Consider the following 25,280-nt stretch of genomic DNA (forward strand, 5'->3'; position numbering starts at 1 on the left):
ATTTGAGGCAAATGGCAGGACGTCACAAAGAGAGGGGGAACGTTGGGGGTGGGTGGGGATGAGAGAGTACACACTGAGAGTCGCAGATGACACCCCCAGGGCCCACCACAATACCTAAGCAAAAGAATGCATGAAAAACATGACACATGCAGTAATTTCTTAAAGTTATTTCCTGAGATAAATCAACGCTAGTAAAAAATTTTTCCTCGAATTGTAATATCAAAAACCATGAACAAAGATTCCAAATTCAAAAAAACGGATGATAAAATGTAAAAATCAAAAGGTTTTTAAATTCTTTTGTCCAATTTCACTTATTGAACATCACTGAAATAAAAAATAAAATGTTAACAAATCACAAAATTTATCAGACTAAACTATGAGTAGATTGTTTTATAGTTAGTTCATGGTCAGTCAATGCTGTATGGTTAGTTCATGGTGAATGCTGTATGGTTAGTTCATGGTGAATGCTGTATGGTTAGTTCATGGTGAATGCTGTATGGTTAGTTCATGGTGAATGCTGTATGGTTAGTTCATGGTGAATGCTGTATAGTTAGTTCATGGTTAATGCTGTATGGTTAGTTCATGGTCAATTCAGAACTAGAACGTTAATATATATATTCAGCTCTGCGCTGATGATTTCTTTGTTTGCGATGTTAATTTCAAAGAAGTCAGCAGAGCAGAGCTGAATACATGAATATTTACCCCCCACCCCAATTAACGTTCTAGTTTCGCCCCTGGCTGTATTACAACTAACAAAATTCTGTTAAACCAAATACCACATGACGTCAGTGACGGTAATTACGTGTTTGTAGATGTAAATCGTCCAGGTCAGAGTAGAGTCGTGAGGAATGTTGATATTAACTGTCTCAGAAGCAAGGGAGAAGATAAGTATGACATTATCAACAACACCAACAGTCTTTCTCAAGGCTCTACTAACTTCGACGATCTCCATCTACAAACATGTAACGATACTCCCGGGTTCAAACCATTTACTTTAATACTTGGTAATATCAAATGACATAAAAACGTAAAACCTTCTGTTGATATGTAACTCAAAATGAAGTGTATAAACGACAAAACAATACACATTCATAATGTTTATTAATCATCCATTAAGACATTCACATTCAACTTATGGAGATATTTGAATAAGAAGTCTCAATATGGAATTTAAAAACAATCGCTTGTGAACATTTCAAGATATTTTTATTTCGAAGCAAATTATTGAAGCTTATTTTGAATTACACAATTCAAGAAAAAAAAATCATGTACTTGTAATAATTCATAGAAATTGAATTTATTCTTCAGCAACAAATCATCATCAAATGTTTGCTATAAAATGAGTAAGAATTGATTCACTAACAAAACAGAGCTTCGTATGCTCCTACTTATCCCTAAACATCAAAACATTGTTCTTACATACCCTCAATTTCCTCCTCTTGTTCATCTTCATCCTCATCATCAGCTTCTTCTTCATCATCGTCATCATCGTCATCTTCCGAATCAAACGTGTTGTTGGGAATATCGTAATTACGAATCATCCCCTTTAAAAGAAGAACACAATGGATAAATAATGATAAATAAGGATAATGAATATGCATCATTTCCAGAACAAAGAAATACTGTCGTGAGTGAAACTAAACTGAATCCGAATGCTGCCAAAAAAAAAGATTAACGAACCAATTAACTATAAGCTCAGTAATGCCTTTGTTACCTTGTTAGGATCCTTCAAAATAAGATATTTCCCCTTTTCAAGATTCATACAATAATCAATAATACATCGTACTATTCCCCAACCATTGTCCATACTGAGATTCATCTGACTAGCAAGTTCACGTGGTTTAAACTGCTGTGTACCCAGAATGCAATGCTTTGATGAATCCACAAAATTTTTACGTGAAACATAACTAAATTGAAACAAAGAAAAATTAAAGTAAAAAACAACGCAGAAGATAATAAATATGAAAACTATCATTTCCATTGCAAATTGCAATACTCACCCAATTTTTAAGTACTCAGAGCCCGACAAAACAGACGCAACAGTCCACTTTGCCAGCTTACAGCCATTGTTCTTGAGTTCAGTAGCCAAGACAGCTCCACGTTGAGTGTCTAGCTTTTGACGCCATTCTCCCATACCTCCCTACACATACATACATGACGTAATGACGCCATTCTCCCATACCTCCCTACACATACATACATGACGTAATGACAACATTCTCCCATACCTCCCTACACATACATACATGACGTAATGACAACATTCTCCCATACCTCCCTACACATACATACATGACGTAATGACAACATTCTCCCATACCTCCCTACACATACATACATGACGTAATGACAACATTCTCCCATACCTCCTACACATACATACATGACGTAATGACAACATTCTCCCATACCTCCCTACACATACATACATGACGTAATGACAACATTCTCCCATACCTCCCTACACATACATACATGACGTAATGACAACATTCTCCCATACCTCCCTACACATACATACATGACGTAATGACAACATTCTCCCATACATACATACATGACGTAATGACAACATTCTCCCATACCTCCCTACACATACATACATGACGTAATGACAACATTCTCCCATACCTCCCTACACATACATACATGACGTAATGACAACATTCTCCCATATCTCCCTACACATACATACATGACGTAATGACAACATTCTCCCATACCTCCCTACACATACATACATGACGTAATGACAACATTCTCCCATACCTCCCTACACATACATACATGACGTAATGACAACATTCTCCCATACCTCCCTACACATACATACATGACGTAATGACAACATTCTCCCATACCTCCCTACACATACATACATGACGTAATGACAACATTCTCCCATATCTCCCTTCACATACATACATGACGTAATGACAACATTCTCCCATATCTCCCTTCACATACATACATGACGTAATGACAACATTCTCCCATACCTCCCTACACATACATACATGACGTAATGACAACATTCTCCCATACCTCCCTACACATACATACATGACGTAATGACAACATTCTCCCATACCTCCCTACACATACATACATGACGTAATGACAACATTCTCCCATACCTCCCTACACATACATACATGACGTAATGACAACATTCTCCCATACCTCCCTACACATACATACATGACGTAATGACAACATTCTCCCATACCTCCCTACACATACATACATGACGTAATGACAACATTCACCCATACCTCCCTACACATACATACATGACGTAATGACGCCATTCTCCCATACCTCCCTACACATACATACATGACGTAATGACAACATTCTCCCATACCTCCCTACACATACATACATGACGTAATGACAACATTCTCCCATACCTCCCTACACATACATACATGACGTAATGACAACATTCTCCCATACCTCCCTACACATACATACATGACGTAATGACAACATTCTCCCATACCTCCCTACACATACATACATGACGTAATGACAACATTCTCCCATACCTCCCTACACATACATAAATGACGTAATGACAACATTCTCCCATACCTCCCTACACATACATACATGACGTAACGACAACATTCTCCCATACCTCCCTACACATACATACATGACGTAATGACAACATTCTCCCATATCTCCTTCACATACATACATGACGTAATGACAACATTCTCCCATATCTCCCTTCACATACATACATGACGTAACGACAACATTCTCCCATATCTCCCTACACATACATACATGACGTAATGACAACATTCTCCCATACCTCCCTACACATACATACATGACGTAATGACAACATTCTCCCATACCTCCCTACACATACATACATGACGTAATGACAACATTCTCCCATACCTCCCTACACATACATACATGACGTAATGACGCCATTCTCCCATACCTCCCTACACATACATACATGACGTAATGACAACATTCTCCCATACCTCCCTACACATACATACATGACGTAAAGACAACATTCTCCCATACCTCCCTACACATACATACATGACGTAATGACAACATTCTCCCATACCTCCCTACACATACATACATGACGTAATGACGCCATTCTCCCATACCTCCCTACACATACATACATGACGTAATGACAACATTCTCCCATATCCCTACACATACATACATGACGTAATGACAACATTCACCCATACCTCCCTATACATACATACATGACGTAATGACAACATTCACCCATACCTCCCTACACATACATACATGACGTAATGACAACATTCTCCCATACCTCCCTACACATACATACATGACGTAATGACAACATTCTCCCATACCTCCCTACACATACATACATGACGTAATGACAACATTCACCCATACCTCCCTACACATACATACATGACGTAATGACAACATTCTCCCATACCTCCCTACACATACATACATGACGTAATGACAACATTCTCCCATATCTCCCTTTCACATACATACATGACGTAACGACAACATTCTCCCATATCTCCTTCACATACATACATGACGTAACGACAACATTCTCCCATATCTCCCTACACATACATACATGACGTAATGACAACATTCTCCCATACCTCCCTACACATACATACATGACGTAATGACAACATTCTCCCATACCTCCCTACACATACATAAATGACGTAATGACAACATTCTCCCATACCTCCCTACACATACATACATGACGTAACGACAACATTCTCCCATACCTCCTACACATACATACATGACGTAATGACAACATTCTCCCATATCTCCCTTCACATACATACATGACGTAACGACAACATTCTCCCATATCTCCCTTCACATACATACATGACGTAACGACAACATTCTCCCATATCTCCCTACATACATACATGACGTAATGACAACATTCTCCCATACCTCCCTACACATACATACATGACGTAATGACAACATTCTCCCATATCTCCCTTCACATACATACATGACGTAACGACAACATTCTCCCATATCTCCCTTCACATACATACATGACGTAACGACAACATTCTCCCATATCTCCCTACACATACATACATGACGTAATGACAACATTCTCCCATACCTCCCTACACATACATACATGACGTAATGACAACATTCTCCCATACCTCCCTACACATACATACATGACGTAATGACAACATTCTCCCATACCTCCCTACACATACATACATGACGTAATGACGCCATTCTCCCATACCTCCCTACACATACATACATGACGTAATGACAACATTCTCCCATACCTCCCTACACATACATACATGACGTAATGACAACATTCACCCATACCTCCCTACACATACATACATGACGTAATGACGCCATTCTCCCATACCTCCCTACACATACATACATGACGTAATGACAACATTCTCCCATACCTCCCTACACATACATACATGACGTAATGACAACATTCACCCATACCTCCCTACACATACATACATGACGTAATGACGCATTCTCCCATACCTCCCTACACATACATACATGACGTAATGACAACATTCACCCATACCTCCCTACACATACATACATGACGTAATGACAACATTCTCCCATACCTCCCTACACATACATACATGACGTAATGACAACATTCACCCATACCTCCCTACACATACATACATGACGTAATGACAACATTCTCCCATACCTCCCTACACATACATACATGACGTAATGACAACATTCTCCCATACCTCCCTACACATACATAAATGACGTAATGACAACATTCTCCCATACCTCCTACACATACATACATGACGTAACGACAACATTCTCCCATACCTCCCTACACATACATACATGACGTAATGACAACATTCTCCCATATCTCCCTTCACATACATACATGACGTAACGACAACATTCTCCCATATCTCCCTTCACATACATACATGACGTAACGACAACATTCTCCCATATCTCCCTACACATACATACATGACGTAATGACAACATTCTCCCATACCTCCCTACACATACATACATGACGTAATGACAACATTCTCCCATACCTCCCTACACATACATACATGACGTAATGACAACATTCTCCCATACCTCCCTACACATACATACATGACGTAATGACGCCATTCTCCCATACCTCCCTACACATACATACATGACGTAATGACAACATTCTCCCATACCTCCTACACATACATACACGACGTAAAGACAACATTCTCCCATACCTCCCTACACATACATACATGACGTAATGACAACATTCTCCCATACCTCCCTACACATACATACATGACGTAATGACGCCATTCTCTCATACCTCCCTACACATACATACATGACGTAATGACAACATTCTCCCATATCTCCCTACACATACATACATGACGTAATGACAACATTCACCCATACCTCCCTATACATACATACATGACGTAATGACAACATTCACCCATACCTCCCTACACATACAGCAACACGCAAAAGTATTCAATACACTGGATAATTGTTAATATCTCACGTTCTAATCATTATTTTTTGATGCAAAGTACATGAAATATTCATGTTAGTGTAAGAAACAAAATCCCTGAAGGATATTGAAAAGCAATCAGTATTGTATTGTTTATTCAAAAAAACATCAAAATAAGTAACGCAAAAGTATTCAATACATTATGTTATCATAATGTTGTTAACATATTACTATAGGTTTTTATTGCGAACATCCCATCATGGTTCATTTCCATATTAATATGACAATATTTGACCAATCACCCGCGTCCCTGTCGTTATTTTGAAGTCAGTATGGCCAGTGATACCTCTGTAACCGTTCGTGAACTCAGTTTCCCTTAGTGTTTACTATTTAGCCATGGTTAAAACAAAGGAATTGTGTAACGACATGCGTGAACGTATCGTAGAACTGTACCAAAAAGGGAATGGGTACAGGAAGATATCACAGGCTTTAAATGTGAATGTAAACACAGTGGGATGCATCATCAGAAAGTGGAGGAAGTGTGACTCTGTGTTAAATGGTCCCAGAACAGGCCGTCCAAGAAAGATTACTGGTGCAAGTGAAAGATTGGTCATTAGAAAAGTGAAACAGAACCCATTTGTAACCCGTTCAGAGATACAAGAGCAGTTAAAGTGCCCCTGTCAAAAAAATGAAACTCACACATATGAATCTTTGTAATATGTACATAATGAAAATGGAAATCAGAATTAAATTAAAACGATTTTTGCCGAGTTATTGCGGTATGAATTGCAAAATTTTCAAATTTTAACGGCAAAAGTTTTTTAAAATCGCGAAGTCGGAAACCTGGTAACTAATACGTCACAGTAGGAACCGGTTCGCATCTCAGCTTGTTTACAAATAGTAAAAATTATTGTACAAAGGTCGATATTTACAATCAAAACTCGCTCAATTTTTCTAATAATGTCCTCATCGAACTCAGACACGGAAAGTACTAGCTACCAAACAGACGACTCTGATTGGAATTATTATCCCGGATATTTGATATAAAAGACAAGTGAAGCGTCCGCTACTAAAGACGACAAAAGCACAGATGACAACGCAGACGTTGGCCCATACAGCAATGAACCAGTTGCTGATGAAGAATGGCTTTCTAACTACCGTGGAAGAAAACAAAAATATGATGACCGTTTGAAAGAACTTCAACGTAGACTTGACGGCGAAGAGAAATATGACCAATGGTAATTATTTGATGGTTTTGTAATATAATTCATCGGGATTTCTTTTAAATGAAATTTACAGTACAGAGCTTCTTTATTAAGTTTTGAAAATAACGTTTTAAGGTGTAAATGTGGCAATTGTCGAGTTGAGCTTCTTCACAATGTTAAAGAGTGTCAGTGTTGCACGGAAATAGAAGAGTGCGAACAAGCACTGAATAGCGACCAGCACCGAATAGCACCGAATAGCACTGCTTCCAACCTCATTTCTCTACAATTAAGGAAGAGACACAATCAGCATAACCTTTGAATGATAGTCACATTGCTTGAGGTTGAATTTTAAAATTTGTTTATACCTGGATCAAACTAAAATCGATTATTTCAGCTGAAGTACAACAAAATATTGTATAAGCACCATATTTTGCACTATGACCCATGCTGTCATGTCGTGCGTCACCAGAAATGGTAATTGATTCCAGAGCCTGTAATCTATCAAGAATCTTTCTTTGATAGTCTTTCCAGTGAAGAAAGATTGTCGGAAGCACCATTTTCTTAAGTAAGAATAAGAAATACTATCAAATTCTTCGAACAAAGAACGGTCCAAGTATTTTTAATGCAAAAGAACGTACCACTTGGTGTCTATAGAAAGACTCATTAGATATTGTAGCAAGCCCCATGTGTCGAAACATGTTGATCACTTTGGTGGAAGATCCTCCAGAAACAAGTATGGCAAAACTTAAAAGGAAGTCTCCTGCATTTACTTTGTGTTTGGCAAAAGTGGCTGACTTTTCCAGATGTTATTCCTTTTATCGCACGCGGGGTTTCCACAGGTTGTTTTGACAACAACTAGTGTACCATCTGTTACCATTTCTACGAGCGGGTTATCTGCCTTGCAAACATGGCAAAATTTAAACAGTAACATCAACTGGGATTGGAAAACAATGTATTTTTCTTCCTTCCGTATGTTTTCTAGGATTCCTAAACGAAGATAGAGTCATACGGGTGCCATCAAGACATAGAATGATTCACAATTAGATAGCATTTACAAACAAGTCAAATATTTTACCTTCTGCATTCATCTTCTAATTCATCAAATTCCGATCTTCCCGATTCAGCCTCGTCTTCTATTTTAAAATCGTCGTCCGCAACCGTGTCCATTTCAACTTCGCTGTCTTCAGACTCTTCATTTACGTCGTTGCCTGCCGTCATTTCAGATTCAGCTCTGTGCTGAATGACCTCTTCGTCATTCAGTATATTGCACTGAACACCTACATAATAATAAACAAATCGAACAAGTTAATTTAAGAAAGTTTCATAAAATTATCATTTAACATAAAATGTCTTCTTAATTCTATTGCGTGAGTTTAGCAATACAGCTATAATAACCGGCACCACGGCTGATAAATGCCGGAAATATTATACGGGTTTCCCTAGTGAAAACACGAAACGTGTAGTACTTATGTGCCAAACACGATACCTTTAGAACGTTTGGCTTTCACTAATTCATCGTATTTTGCTTTTAGAGCTACATATTTGTTCCATGTTTTCCTTTCTCTTTCAGTAGGTACGCACAACCAACACAACCATCTGTCTGAGTCAAAGCGCTGTTTGTCTAAAAGAAAAAGTCTTTCTTAAAATGTATGCATAATGTCAGTAGGGGTCAATATATGTTTTGACAGAAAAGCTCACGAATAGCAAGTCAAATTGTAAGATCGCACTATACTAGCAGGAATAAAGGTATATACTATATACTTTGCTGCAAGGAACATCGCTTGGTATCTCTTCATCCACATTTAATTCCATTGGCACGCAGTGTTCGAAATCCTCTGGCTCTTCTTCTGATTCTCCTGGTCGAGACAAACTTGTGGACAATGCTTCCTTTAAAACCTTTCGAAAATGTCAACAAATTTATGTACAAAACAGTGATTCTCAAAATAGGTTCATGTGTATTTTACTGTATTTACCATGTTTTAAAAAGCGTGCGTTAATCTCTTGAAATGGAATGAATAAACTTACCCTTCTCTTGGCTCTTGCTGACGGGGGACATTCAGCTGCAATATTATATTTAGGGACTGCCACGACGCCAATCTCATCGGTAGCTAATCTAGGTACTTTAGCCGACAGACCAGAAAACATTTGCGAAAAATCTTCTTTGCGAAATGTGCTGAGCAAATACTGGAATTAGGTGTTGGATCCCATTTTGCCCGTTTCAACCGTACGAAATCAATCCATTGTTTACGTCTTATTTTGGCTTCTGGCCTTTCATCTCCGGAAAACGGTATGAAATGAAGCGAGACTCCTTTTACATTAGAGACATTAGAGCAACCAGCCACAATACATCTATTTGGCATTTTCTATTTTGCGTGACTTTTCGGGCCGCCAACTACAGTACAAGAACACTTCGACAATACACGCTCTAATGTTTTCGTGGATCAATAGGCCTGACCGGATCCTACTGTGACGTCACTAGACTGATTTGGTACCAATCTCTTATGCGCGGTTTTCGAATTTTTATTTCTCAAAATTCTATGTTCAAATGACTATAATTTCTGCACTAAATTCAGAATCGAAATTCGATTTTCAAATAACGCATGTACGTATTACAAAGATTCATATATGTGAGTTTCATTTTTTTGACAGGGGCACTTTAAAAGGCGCTGAAGTAAATGTTAGCAAAGATACTATCAGTCGGACTATTTATCGAGCCGGTATTCACTCCAGGTCCCCCAGAAAAACGCCTCTTCTGAAGAAGAAACATGTTGTTGACCGATTGAAGTTTGCCGACGAATATCTAGTGAAGCCAGATACGTATTGGGACACTGTTGTATGGTCAGATGAGACAAAAATAGAACTTTTTGGTCATAATGGTGCTAACAAGGTTTGGAGAAAAAGCGGAGAATCTCATGCTCCAAAAAACACTATCCCAACAGTTAAATTTGGTGGGGGTAGTATAATGATTTGGGCTTGTTTTTGTTCGAATGGAGTCGGAGAGTTGAAGATCATAGAAGGAAGGATGAATGCCCTTATGTATCGAGACATTTTGACGGAAAAACTTGAGAAATCGGTTGATTCCTTCCAGTTTGAAAGTGGTTTTGTGTTTCAACAAGACAATGACCCGAAGCACACCTCGAAGCTAGTGAAAAAATGGTTTACGGATAACAAAATTGATGTGATGAAATGGCCCAGCCAATCACCTGACCTAAACCCAATCGAAAATTTGTGGAGGATTCTCAAAATCAATGTCCACAAGAGGAATCCTAAAAATATGGAAGATTTGAAAACTTTCTGCTTCGAAGAATGGCATCAAATAACGCCTGAGACATGCAAAAAGTTCACTAAGAATTATGCTAAGAGACTTCTTGCTGTAAAACAGAATAAAGGATTTGCAACTAAATACTAAATTGATGTGTTGAATACTTTTGCGTTACTTATTTTGATGTTTTTTTGAATAAACAATACAATACTGATTGCTTTTCAATATCCTTCAGGGATTTTGTTTGTTACACTAACATGAATATTTCATGCAATTTTCATCAAAAAATAATGATTAGAACGTGAGATATTAACAATTATCCAGTGTATTGAATACTTTTGCGTGTTGCTGTACATACATGACGTAATGACAACATTCTCCCATACCTCCCTACACATACATACATGACGTAATGACAACATTCTCCCATACCTCCCTACACATACATACATGACGTAATGACAACATTCACCCATACCTCCTACACATACATACATGACGTAATGACAACATTCTCCCATACCTCCCTACACATACATACATGACGTAATGACAACATTCTCCCATATCTCCCTTCACATACATACATGACGTAACGACAACATTCTCCCATATCTCCTTCACATACATACATGACGTAACGACAACATTCTCCCATATCTCCTACACATACATACATGACGTAATGACAACATTCTCCCATACCTCCCTACACATACATACATGACGTAATGACAACATTCTCCCATACCTCCCTACACATACATAAATGACGTAATGACAACATTCTCCCATACCTCCCTACACATACATACATGACGTAACGACAACATTCTCCCATACCTCCCTACACATACATACATGACGTAATGACAACATTCTCCCATATCTCCTTCACATACATACATGACGTAACGACAACATTCTCCCATATCTCCTTCACATACATACATGACGTAACGACAACATTCTCCCATATCTCCCTACACATACATACATGACGTAATGACAACATTCTCCCATACCTCCCTACACATACATACATGACGTAATGACAACATTCTCCCATATCTCCTTCACATACATACATGACGTAACGACAACATTCTCCCATATCTCCTTCACATACATACATGACGTAACGACAACATTCTCCCATATCTCCCTACACATACATGACGTAATGACAACATTCTCCCATACCTCCTACACATACATACATGACGTAATGACAACATTCTCCCATACCTCCCTACACATACATACATGACGTAATGACAACATTCTCCCATACCTCCCTACACATACATACATGACGTAATGACGCCATTCTCCCATACCTCCCTACACATACATACATGACGTAATGACAACATTCTCCCATACCTCCTACACATACATACATGACGTAATGACAACATTCTCCCATACCTCCCTACACATACATACATGACGTAATGACGCCATTCTCCCATACCTCCCTACACATACATACATGACGTAATGACAACATTCTCCCATACCTCCCTACACATACATACATGACGTAATGACAACATTCTCCCATACCTCCCTACACATACATACATGACGTAATGACAACATTCACCCATACCTCCCTACACATACATACATGACGTAATGACAACATTCTCCCATACCTCCCTACATGACGTAATGACAACATTCTCCTATACCTCCCTACACATACATACACGACGTAATGACAACATTCTCCCATACCTCCCTACACATACATACATGACGTAATGACAACATTCTCCCATACCTCCCTACACACATACATGACGTAATGACAACATTCTCCCATACCTCCCTACACATACATGACGTAATGACAACATTCTCCCATACCTCCCTACACATACATAAATGTACCTTAGATTCCCATTCATTTAGAGCCTTTATGTTGATGTAAGTTCCAGGTGACAATACTGCATCATGTTCACATCTTATAACAATTTCTATATCATTGCCAAGATTCCATTTTTGATATGTAAATAAGTGACAAATGATTTCACTGGTTGAGATTAATACAACATTTTAACGAGGGAAGGTCACAGCGAAGGATGAAAGTCAAAATTATCTTGTACACTATCACATTTTTCTTCTTAATGGAAGAACGAGCTGGCAAAACATGTATACCTTCAACACAATGAAATAAAATATTTAATAATTTTTGTGATATCAAAAAATTACGAAATAAATAAGTCAAAACATGTTTCCAGCGCGTTTTAAAAACATAAAGCAATGATAGTTAAAATTTAGCACATGTATGCCAGGGTGTATGAAAAAAGTTGAAAAAAAGTTAAGAAAACTATGGCTTGGTGTGGCCAAACTTGTTTTTCCTTCAAATTAAGTATTTTTTGTTAGTTAAGTAAATTCCAACAATCAATCATGCATGTTATCAGTCTTGAATAAGAAAAAAAGGAGTGAAACACACAAAACGTCCAATTTTGACATGTTGAACACGGTGAACGTCAAATTTTCTAAAATTTTTCACCGCACATGACAAACTTTCACCTGGTCGATTAAATAAAATTTTAAACCTTTCATTTTCTTTGAGCAAGAAGTTAAAATTGACGCTTCTACAAAGTGCTCTCCCAATTTTCGCGATAAATTTTTCTGATTGTTTTTACTTTTAGATAAATCACACAATGCCAAAATACATGGATGTTGATGAAATTATAATTTGCTGGACATTTTTAAAGTTCTAATTTTTTATACACGCTGTAAAGCACAATATCTCCTTTTTTAGATCTTAGTCTTCAATCTATATTTATACAAGAACAATTTACCTGTAACCAATGGATGCCACCTTTTCTTCTTCTTCATTATCTTCAGGAATGAAAGGATTTGGTTTATCAAACTTCTCCTTTTCCTCTGAGCGTTTTAAGACTTGCTGTGAGAAATTTTGGTTTATAAAAGTTGCTTCCAGACCAAGGTTCGTCGTAGAGTTTATGCTTTTCTCTGCATTATCATCTATAGGTGTTTCCACAGCTGTTTCATTAACAGTCAAAAGATCTAAAAAACGACATCAATAATAAAAAAAAGCTTGTTGTTTCTTAAATTATCAATTAAAACTAAAAATTTACAAACCAAATGCTGATTCATCTCTCATGTCAAAAAACAGTTTTGAGCCAACACGCTAAAATCACATGAAATAAATACTTAATTTATAGTTATAAATATCCCTAATAGTATATTGATAATTCTCACAAAAATACTATCCATACATGTGCTATAATGTCCCAAGAGTACACAGATCTTGTGCAGGTCATCAATGTAGATATAATGGTGTCTGTAGCAAACACATTTCCTTCCATTAAAATCTGGTAAAATCAAAGTAAATTGAACAATTAAATGTTTCAATAAAGTACATATTTTTATATTTCGTTCCTACAATTCATTTGTAATATGCATACGCTTATAATTCTTGGTTATTATTGGTGGTTAATAACTGGTCATGATTGGTGGTTAATAACTGGTCATGATTGGTGGTTAATAACTGGTCATGATTGGTGGTTAATAACTGGTCATGATTGGTGGTTAATAACTGGTCATGATTGGTGGTTAATAACTGGTCATGATTGGTGGTTAATAACTGGTCATAATTGGTGGTTAATAACTGGTCATGATTGGTGGTTAATAACTGGTCATGATTGTTGGTTAATAACTGGTCATAATTGGTGGTTAATAACTGGTCATGATTGGTGGTTAATAACTACTCATGATTGGTGGTTAATAACTGGTCATGATTAGTGGTTAATAACTGGTCATGATTGGTGGTTAACATTGGTGGTTATCATTGGTGGTTAACATTGGTGGTTATCATTGGTGGTTAACATTGGTGGTTATCATTGGTGGTTATCATTGGTGGTTATCATTGGTGGTTAACATTGGTGGTTATCATTGGTGGTTATCATTGGTGGTTATCATTGGTGGTTAACATTGGTGGTTATCATTGGTGGTTAACATTGGTGGTTATCATTGGTGGTTATCATTGGTGGTTAACATTGGTGGTTATCATTTGTGGTTAACATTGGTGGTTATCATTTGTGGTTAACATTGGTGGTTATCATTTGTGGTTAACATTGGTGGTTAACATTGGTGGTTAACATTGGCGCTTAACATTATGATGGTTATCATTATGATGGTTATCCAAACCATTTAGTTCAATGAAAGCAAGTAATGTTTTCTTACATTTCTGATAACAGGATCATCAGTCGTTGTCACTTTATGGAAAATCCTGTTTTGCAAGGCAAGTGGGACTTCATTCTTAATGTTGACACGATCATAAGCCTTGTCATAATATTCCAGTTCACCACATTTTACCCTATTTAACAAAGCACAAAAATGGAGAGATCTTCATAAACACATAAAAACAAGATATTCATTTGTATCTATTCAGAATAGATGTTAAATTGCTTTCATTTGTTAGGCAAATTCAAAGAAGGTTTTATACAACAATGAATTCTGATACAACATACAAATCATCTGGATCAAGAACATTTGGTAGACTCAATTTTGATAATCTTGGAAAATCCATTCCTTCAATAACCTTCCACTCTTCCCGAACCATCACAGATGCATTACGTATCCTCTGAGGAGTCTACATATAAGTTAAATATATAGATATAAAATTACAGTATATCCATAAGTGTACCTGTCATGTTACTATATATTTATTATGTATCCTCTGAGGAGTCTACATATAAGTTAAACATATAGATATAAAATTACAGTATATCCATAAGTGTACCAGTCATGTTACTATATATTTATTATGCATCCTCTGAGGAGTCTACATATATGTTAATCATATAGATATAAAATTACAGTATATCCATAAGTGTACCAGTCAGGTTACTATATATTTATTATGTATCCTCTGAGGTGTTCATGGTTGAGGTACATCCGTTTGTGTACCATAATATCTTATGCAAGTCGCATAATTACCATAAATTTATAATGTATCCTTTGGAGTTCAAAGTTTACATACATGTAACACACTATCACAATTCTTTTGTCCACTTTCTTCACTGAGGTTGCAACTTAAAACTTACCCTCCCTCCCCTCCCTCAACTAAGTTTATTACAAACCTGATTTCTACGTTCCTGCCAGTTCTTTCTGTTGGCAAATTGTTTCTGCAATTTACGATGGAGTCTGTTGTCACGAGTCTTCAGCAAATTCTGCATCCCAGCTTGCTGACGTTGCATTTGACGCTCCTTATCATGTCGATTATTCCTCTAAAAAATAAAAAATTTTATGTTAATGTTGTTCATATGAAAAGGAGTCATTTAGATGAAGAAATTTACAAATATAATCAAGAAGTGATTTTATTTTGAGACTTAAAAGTATAGAAAAATTTTCTATTGTACCTGATTGAATTTGTTCCTATTGCGCATGTAAACAGGCTTTTGTGGTCGACTTGTGTCAACAAGATGGAAAGTTGATTCATCTTCTTCATGATAATATGCATATTGATTACCACCACCAAATTGATTTAAGTATTTATCTATAGAAAACAATATGATTAAACTGCATGAAAATAGTGAAGTCTAGACAGAATACAAACTTTGGTATCAACGATCTTGATAGGCTGTACTTGACCAATCAGAGCCCTACATAAAATGAAAACACCTATATTTATACAGTCAATACAAAAAATAATATTTTATCCTCTTATAAGTGTAGAGAGGTTTTTTAATGATGACTACATAACAATGTTTTACAATAATAGCTAGTAAAATATGATTATAAATTTCACCACGTGACACAAAAATATAAGAACAACTAAAGGTCAGAGTGGAAGACATTGATAGCAAGGAATTTCTTATGAAATATAAAATATTTTACCTTGCCAAGTTTATCTCCTTTAGAGAATGGTTGATAAGGTATTCCTTTAAATGCATCTGAAACAGAGGTAGTACCCCAGCCGTTTGGGTTATCTTCAATGACAGGAGGAATAAAATGAATTCGTGATATATGTATCGCATCCATTTTCTGGCATATACAACCACAAATACAACCATAAAAATGAGGGTCTCCGCTGACCAAAAACGTGCCTACCACTGACCTAACGACAACTGGACTAATCAGTAGAAAAGACTCCTTGCTAGATATTGCGCATTGGTGACACATGACAAAAGTGGCGTTCTGTGTACTTACTATAATAACATATAACCATGGTCGTAAAAAAGTTTTATTAGAGAGACATTAATAGTTTAAGTTTAAACGAGTGATAAGAATGCTAACAGTGTTAAAGTGTTTAGAAAAATGTGGTAGAAATATTAAGTATGCCAGTTTTCGGCATATATAACCATGGTCGTAAAAATGTTTTATTACAGAGATCTTGTTAGTTTGAGTTTAAAAGAGTGATAAGAATGCTAACAGTGTTAAAGTGTTTAGAAAAATGTGGTAGAAATAAAAGTATGCCAGTTTTCGGCATATATAACCATGGTCGTAAAAACGTTTTATTACAGAGATCTTATTAATTTGAGTTTAAACGAGTGATGAGAAGGCTAACAGTGTTAAAGTGTTTAGAAAAATGTGGTAGAAATATAAAGTATGCCAGTTTTCGGCATATATAACCATGGTCGTAAAAAAGTTTTATTAGAGAGACAATGTTAGTTTGAGTTTAAACGAGTGATAAGAATGCTAACAGTGTTAAAGTATTTAGAAAATGTGGTAAAATATTAAGTATGCCAGTTTTCGGCATATATAACCATGGTCGTAAAAAAGTTTTATTAGAGAGACAATGTTAGTTTAAGTTTAAACGAGTGATAAGAATGCTAACAGTGTTAAAGTATTTAGAAAAATGTGGTAGAAATATTAAGTATGCCAGTTTTCGGCATATATAACCATGGTCGTAAAAACGTTTTATTACAGAGATCTTATTAGTTTGAGTTTAAACGAGTGATAAGAATGCTAACAGTGTTAAAGTGTTTAGAAAAATGTGGTAAAAATATTAAGTATGCCAGTTTTCGGCATATATAACCATGGTCGTAAAAAAGTTTTATTAGAGAGACAATGTTAGTTTAAGTTTAAACGAGTGATAAGAATGCTAACAGTGTTAAAGTATTTAGAAAAATGTGGTAGAAATATTAAGTATGCCAGTTTTCGGCATATATAACCATGGTCGTAAAAACGTTTTATTACAGAGATCTTATTAGTTTGAGTTTAAACGAGTGATAGGAATGCTAACAGTGTTAAAGTGTTTAGAAAAATGTGGTAGAAATATAAAGTATGTCAGTTTTCGGCATATATAACCATGGTCGTAAAAAAGGTCATATATAACCATGGTCGTATTAGAAGGTTGAGAAACTATACGTGTATTTGTACAAAAAAGTTATTTTCACAAAACAAAATATACTTCTTCAGGTCGCATCTCATGGTAGGAATGATCACTGAAAACAGACTGCATCATGGATGTGGATTCTGCATTCATAAAAGAAATTGGATGAGACAAATATGTTGTGTGAATAATCATTCACAAGTTTTAACAATATTTTTGCTTGTAAAGCTATGCTAGTTAACGTCCACATGTAATAAGAACAATGTCTCACAAGGGTCTTGTAAAAACACAGAAGGATGACTTCACAAGGGTTTGAAATGTACAATAAACTGATATTTAAGGATGAAGACATTTCCTCCCATACAACATGAAGAACTTTACATTGAAAAATAAGCCAAATACAAATTTGAGACATTCACTTCATGCAATGCCAGATTAATATGTAACAAGTTCTCACATCTTTGACAAGGGTCTTCAAACAAATAGTATGTAAGTGTAAGTCAAAATTTGGTGAAGCTGTTCAGACACCTTATATCCTGAAAGAGTAACACACAACACTTACTTTTTTCAATAAAATCTTTGGCTTCAATACCAAACTTTCTATCATACACAACCAGATATTTTTCCATTGCTGATATGTGTATGCAACTGGGATATGGTATATCTGACAAGTATAAAAATGTTGTTTGGCCTGTTTTAATAATTTCATTTCAGTAACATCTATTTTACATACCTTTTTGAGGATCTAATTGTATATTATTAGGTAGGGCTTCAACAAATTGCTTTCTATTTGCATCGCATGAGCAGCACAATATCCAACCGTAGCCATCAAGCAATAGGTGGGGATATCGATGAACAAATACAAATGAATTATGCTGAAGAAAAAATACATGCAGGTTATAGCACCAAAAAAAGAGTATTGAGTAATATCATTTAGTTGGGTATACACCCAACATTGAAATTATGGAAATAAAATTTAAAATCACCATAATTGTTCTTTTGTTTGCATTATAATCATGAACAACAAAGGATTGCTGACGTGATACATTTGATGCAAAGTCAAACTGTAACAATAGCCCAGTATAGTGGCCAGTGGGTGACAAATGACTCTGAAAGAGAAAGTACACAGTAATTATTAATGTTCACTGTTTCAAAAATATCTATTGTAATATATTTTTATGATTGTTGAGCACATTTCTACGAGATGTTAATAAAGTTTTGCTACACAGTGTCTCATGCATAAGCAATCAACAAGCATATTGTCAATTTATAACACATTAAAAACATGACTAGTGGTAAATAGTATAAAGTATAACTGTATAAGTGAGAACTACTTGACTATGTTGACATGGTTGTTTGGGTTCCTCTGTAATAATAGAGATAGATTGCTTGGTAAAGATATCTTCAGAATCCTACAAATAAAGACCATTATTTAATTTAAAATGTGTACAGACTTTTAATAAGTGTTGAAATAATGCATGCCTTCTTTAAATTACTTCAAAAGGAGCGATTATAGAATACCCGTCCATTTTCAAAAGCACCCATACCAATTCAAGGATACCGCATACATAGTAAAACATAATAGTTAATTCAAACCAAAATATCAGTTAGTTCTCAATTAATATTTATCCAGTATCATTTAGTATTATTTAATGGTCAATATAAAGAAGTATAAAGAACGAGGCATATTATATATGTGGATAGTGAGTGGACGGGTATTCTATAATCTAGCCGTAATCTAGCCCTTCAAAATTTTTTAGTTTTTTCTAGTGAAAGCAGTCCTACATATAACCATTTCCAATGATTTTTCATGAGAAACAACATCAATATGTACAATAAAAACCTGTGTTTTGGTGGTTAACTCTTGGTGCTTGTCAGAATTTTCAGCAATATCTTCACTTTGTTCATTCTACATATAAATGAAAAAAACCCATAAACATAGCGTATTTTTATATCTACATAGTTTTACAATATATGTAAACTTACCAAATCCCCAAATTCATTTTCTTGTTCAAAAAATTGAGATTCATATGACACACTGCTATTCTATTAACATATATGACATTGTGATTAAAGGATGTAGAGAATCCAGACTTGAAATTGGAAAATGTGCTCAGAATAATCGTTTTTCCTTACACAACATTGTGGGCATAAATAAATTGGTACACATACTTTTGTTAATATAACTGTCGTAATAAATATAAATTAATATGAACTTGTGCAACCAGAAACAATAAAAAGAACACTTTAAAAATTCCTACCGCATCATCTTTTTGTGTGTTTCCTTTCCTCTCCACGTTATTGTAAAGAAGTCATTTGAGCGTCTGAATTTCTTCCTGAATTGATACATTTTGCAAGTGTACCCAAAAATAATACCCCGATTTATAAAAACCAGAACTGCATGTGTTCTTGGATTGACAAAGTTAGCCTAGAATTAGTCTAAGTACCATTCTCCCAGCCAGACTTCTCCGATAGATATTTAAAAAAGTACTAAGCATATAGTATTGAGTGACTGAGCCCTGTTGATCGATTGCCTTGCTTCCAACTTTTGATGTTGCAAACTCCTAAAAAATATGAATACACGAAGAAATATTGTTCTCATACATGAACTTTGAAAATGTAGTAAATGGAAGCCCTGAAATTTCTTTTTAAGCTGCACCAGTCGGATGGTTGTATTTGTGGTTGTATATGCCATTTTCCGGCAGCGAAACATACCACAATTCGTTCAAACGCCATATTGAATATTGACTGGTTTGCATGTTTCCATCAGTCAAAGGTAGAAACGTCATCATTGTTTGTGACCGACGACCATACCGACGACCCCATGACAATTAATACCAATTTTTCGGAAATCATTTTCGGCATCATTGTTTTACTGAGAAAGCAAACAATTGCCTCAAAGCTTTGCCAACTTGCCAACATTCAATCATGGTTATGCTTGAATTGCGAGTTACAATGAAAAGGATGATCAACTTTGTCTATGGAATTTTCCTTGTTGTAAGTTTGTAGAATGTTGCAAATGCTTGACTTTAATGTACTTTCGCGATCTTTTATTAGAAGAGGAAAACTCGCTATTTGCAAATTTGATGCTGTAATAAATTCGCATTCTTAAAAAAAGTTTGACCAAATTTTGCAGTGGAAACTGTGAACATGTACGGAATGGCACTGGTATCTTGTTAAGACTCTTCAAGATGCTCTTTCCAACATTCAGATTTTGGTTGTGACTGAGAAGCAATCCACGAAGGTGTCTTCAAGTTGCATAATGTAATTTAAATAGCACGATGAAGGAGCAGTCAGCCCACCAAAGTTGAGTTCTTTAAATACCTTGAAATAGCAAAGCAAATTACCATCATTGTTTATGTTATTTGAAGTCAAATTGTTCTTTCATTGGAGACAGCTGTGGATTTTGAAAGCTTTGCTTAGCAAATATCCTGAAACATAGGCAGCAGCATTTTTGAGCAATAAATTGTTGCTAATATTTTGTTCTCGGTAGTCATTTTTACCAATCAACAGTGAGTTATTTGGAGCTTTTGCATGGGTAAGTGGCATACTAAATGGTTTGGGCTTTTTTTTATAATTGTGTTAGCAGAGTGTGTATATCTTTAGAACAGTTTTCTTTCAAAGAGGTCAAAAGTGAACTGAAAAAAAACCTTTCAAAAAGCCCTGATAAATTGTATTGGCGTGGGATTGTCAAAATTACCTCCTTGCTGGCGTATTGTTCCAAAAAATTCTCTAGAGCATCTGTGTTTAATCTTGAACGTCAAATTTTTCACACGGCCACGGCACAGCATTTCTCATACAGGTCTCGATAGAATTGTACACATTGGTTGTACATGAAAAAGCATAAAAATATGTTGATTGTATGTTCCCTTTTCAGCACGATGCTGAGGGTAGGTCTTGATTGCCTTTATTAACCAGAGCTTTGATTTGGTCGTCTCAGGATAAATATTTCAACTTTTCAAGTAATAACGCCAAGATTTTTGAGTTGTAAGTTTATCTTGCTGCCATCGTGGCGGAAGTAGCGCATGCGCATTAAAATTTAGGACCGCATTTTTTGCTAAGTGGCCCTTCTGTTACGTGATCTATTCTGTGTCTTTGTATTACATAACAAATGCCCAACGACGCAACGTATCAACTCAAACGACGCCGACATTTGACGCTTAACTCTTCAGAACGTTGAATTTATCTGAAAGATTGAATGTTCAAAGTTCCAACGTCGACCAGCAAAAGGTTTGTAAGACAAAAGATAAAGAATTATCATGTGTGTTTACGATGTATAAATGTGACCTTAAATACAAAATGCTTGTCATATTTAATTAATATATTTTTACTAAATATTAGTCCCACCTTAGTACTATGAAATATACATCATAGATACCCGTAGCAATTTGTAATCCTGTAATTGTATACCAATCAAACGAAGTTGCAAATACAAACAATTTACTAACGAAAAATAATTACTGCGATCGAAAGGAAGGCCTGTTTATCGTTACGTGTTTGTTTGCCAAGGAATTCAAATTGCTTGCTAGCATGCAATTATATTCATCTTTGGGTCCGGACGGTATATTTATAAAATACGTGTTATTTCATTATACTTGTGATCAATGGCGTAGCTAGCGAAAAACATTTGGTCGGGCTCACGAGGCGCCACCACGGTTGACGCCGAGCGATAAAATTTTCCGAATTTAGACTCCCTAGAACGTCGGAAACGGCTATCTTAGAAAGCAAACGCGTGATATTTATGCAGGAAATAGAACCATTTTGGTTAATTTAAATTGCCGAAGGATCATATAGTAAAGCAGAGAAACAGTTCAAAAATAAGTTGTAGAAAATCATCGACAAATTCGGATGACACGAATGCGCGTAATATGATCTTTTATAATTACGTTTAGAATTTCAAGTCATTGCTAAACAAAGGCCTGTAAATAAAAAACTACACGGTAGAATTTTTTTAAACTTGGCCATATTGTACATATTCTTATTGTCTATAACATATCCAAAATCTGGAGATTGCACAAAAAAAAAAGGAATAATATTCCTTGAGAATATACTCTTGTATTAACTGTGAAGCTGGCACCACATTCGACAAACCGCTCTATAGCTAAAAAACTACACGGTAGAATTTTTTTAAACTTGCCATATTGTAGATACTCTTATTGTCTATAACATATCCAAAATCTGGAGGTGGCACAAAAAAATAAGTTGTAGAAAATCATCGACAAAGTCGGATGACACGAATGCGCGTAATATAATCTTATATAATTAACTTCCTCTATCCATGTAATTTTTTAATTAAAGGCCTATAATTAAATGAGATATGATCTTCGCACTTAGCTGGACAATTTAAGCAATCGTCTCAGGACCTGAAAAAATCAGGTGACTCAACGGGATCATGTCACCTGATTGAGTCACCCGATGATCCCGTTGAGTCACCTGATTTTTTCAGGTCCTGAGACGATTGCTTAAATTGTCCAGCTAAGTGCGAAGATCATGGCCCTGTTCACACGATACCGGATTCGTCTTGTACCGGATTCGCTGAGCAATCCGATACGAAAAATGCACTCTGTTCACACGATGCCGGATTCGTAAGACGATACATAAGTTTTTATATCGCCCCAGTACTTATGCGTGCAAGCGATAACGACGATGGTTGCTAATGCAAATATTTCGTAAGAAAATGAGAATTTTTTTGACAGATAACTAAGTAGAGTTTTTTCTTAGGCGTATTAAGGTTTTTTACGAATGGACGCAAGGACTGGTGGAAGAGTGTAAAGTCCAAATACGACCGAATATATGTTGCCATTACAATAATACTAGAAAGAAGCTTTTCACACTGCGATAATACATTGTTAAAAGCTTAAACATGCCATGTTGAAGATATATTATATTTGCTGGCGGATTATTCATTTAAAACATAGCTTGTATCGCTATGTTTGCTTTCATTTTTGAAAAATCGCACGGACTTCTTACTTGCCAAAGTGGAACGTATCGGATTCGAGCGTTCACACGACAACGGAACGTATCGGATTGGTTTTTATACCACTTCCACAGCGGAGTCAAATCGCTCCGGAAAAACGATACAAAGCGTATCGGATAGCAGCGGAGCCGTGTGAACGCAAGGCCTATCCGGTACGAAAAGTAATCCGGTATCAAACGAATCCGGTATCGTGTGAACAGGGCCCATATCTCATTTAATTTCAAACACCGCACTGCATAGAACATTCATAAAGGCCTATAAATAAAAAACTACACGGTAGAATTTTTTTAAACTTTGTCATATTGTAGATATTCTTATTGTCTATAACATATCTAAAATCTGGAGGTGGCACAAAAAAATAAATGATAGAAAATCATCGACATATTTAGATGACACGAATGCGCGTAATATGATCTTATACAATTACGTTCAGAATTTCACGTCATTGCTAAACAAAGGCCTATAAATAAAAAACTACACGGTAGAATTTTTTTAAACTTTGCCATATTGTAGATATTCTTATTGTCTATAACATATCCAAAACCTGGAGGTGGCACAAAAAAATAAGTTGTAGAAAATCATCGACAAAGTTGGATGACACGAATGTGCGTAATATGATCTTATATAATTAGATTGAGAATTTCAAGTCATTGCTTAACAAAGGCCTGTAAATAAAAAACTACACGGTAGAATTTTTTTAAATATATCCAAAATCTAGAGAGTGAACAAAAAATTATTAATACAATTCACTTTTTACTAAATTGTTTAAAAGTAGTAAACACTGTTTGGTTGTTAGTACCAAATTAATTATGCAGTGACGTAACAGTGCTGGTTATTTTTCTTGAAAATTTGTTCTAGTTGCTCATCGCTTTAATTTTTCAAAATTTAGTGAATCTAGTGAAGTAAATGACTTGTTTTTGGAGTAGTCGTGACCAAATATTACTTTAATCCAGGACCTATACGTCACGGTATAA

General features: G+C 35.8%; 2 protein-coding genes and 2 long non-coding RNA genes across 4 annotated transcripts; 1 reads left to right on the forward strand and 3 right to left on the reverse strand.

Annotated features, from left to right (window-relative positions):
• Positions 1-1,187: 1,187 nt before the first annotated feature.
• Positions 1,188-19,126, reverse strand: LOC124440985 (eukaryotic translation initiation factor 3 subunit D-like). Its single transcript, XM_046991417.1, has 16 exons — positions 19,063-19,126; positions 18,408-18,472; positions 16,892-16,947; positions 16,611-16,656; positions 16,414-16,550; positions 16,135-16,281; positions 15,523-15,644; positions 15,236-15,368; positions 14,269-14,364; positions 14,132-14,180; positions 13,831-14,056; positions 12,911-13,052; positions 2,001-2,140; positions 1,715-1,907; positions 1,424-1,544; positions 1,188-1,332 (listed from the first exon to the last, which is right to left on the reverse strand). The coding sequence occupies exons 5-16, from the start codon at positions 16,438-16,440 to the stop codon at positions 1,322-1,324; spliced, it is 1,407 nt and encodes a 468-aa protein (XP_046847373.1). The 5' UTR covers positions 16,441-16,550; positions 16,611-16,656; positions 16,892-16,947; positions 18,408-18,472; positions 19,063-19,126; the 3' UTR covers positions 1,188-1,321.
• On the forward strand, positions 7,599-9,802 carry LOC124440995. Its single transcript, XR_006946847.1, has 2 exons — positions 7,599-7,782; positions 9,320-9,802. It is a non-coding gene; the product is annotated as an uncharacterized LOC124440995 (long non-coding RNA).
• LOC124440983 lies at positions 7,787-8,515 on the reverse strand. The gene is made up of 3 exons (XM_046991416.1): positions 8,388-8,515; positions 8,115-8,309; positions 7,787-8,029 (listed from the first exon to the last, which is right to left on the reverse strand). Exons 1-3 carry the CDS (start codon positions 8,445-8,447, stop codon positions 7,880-7,882), a joined length of 405 nt encoding a protein of 134 aa, XP_046847372.1. The 5' UTR covers positions 8,448-8,515; the 3' UTR covers positions 7,787-7,879.
• LOC124440988 lies at positions 8,824-9,304 on the reverse strand. The gene is made up of 2 exons (XR_006946837.1): positions 9,236-9,304; positions 8,824-9,026 (listed from the first exon to the last, which is right to left on the reverse strand). It is a non-coding gene; the product is annotated as an uncharacterized LOC124440988 (long non-coding RNA).
• Positions 19,127-25,280: the final 6,154 nt, after the last annotated feature.

The sequence above is a fragment of the Xenia sp. Carnegie-2017 genome, unplaced genomic scaffold, assembly GCF_021976095.1.
Source record: "Xenia sp. Carnegie-2017 unplaced genomic scaffold, XeniaSp_v1 HiC_scaffold_20, whole genome shotgun sequence".
Taxonomy (NCBI): domain Eukaryota; kingdom Metazoa; phylum Cnidaria; class Anthozoa; order Malacalcyonacea; family Xeniidae; genus Xenia; species Xenia sp. Carnegie-2017.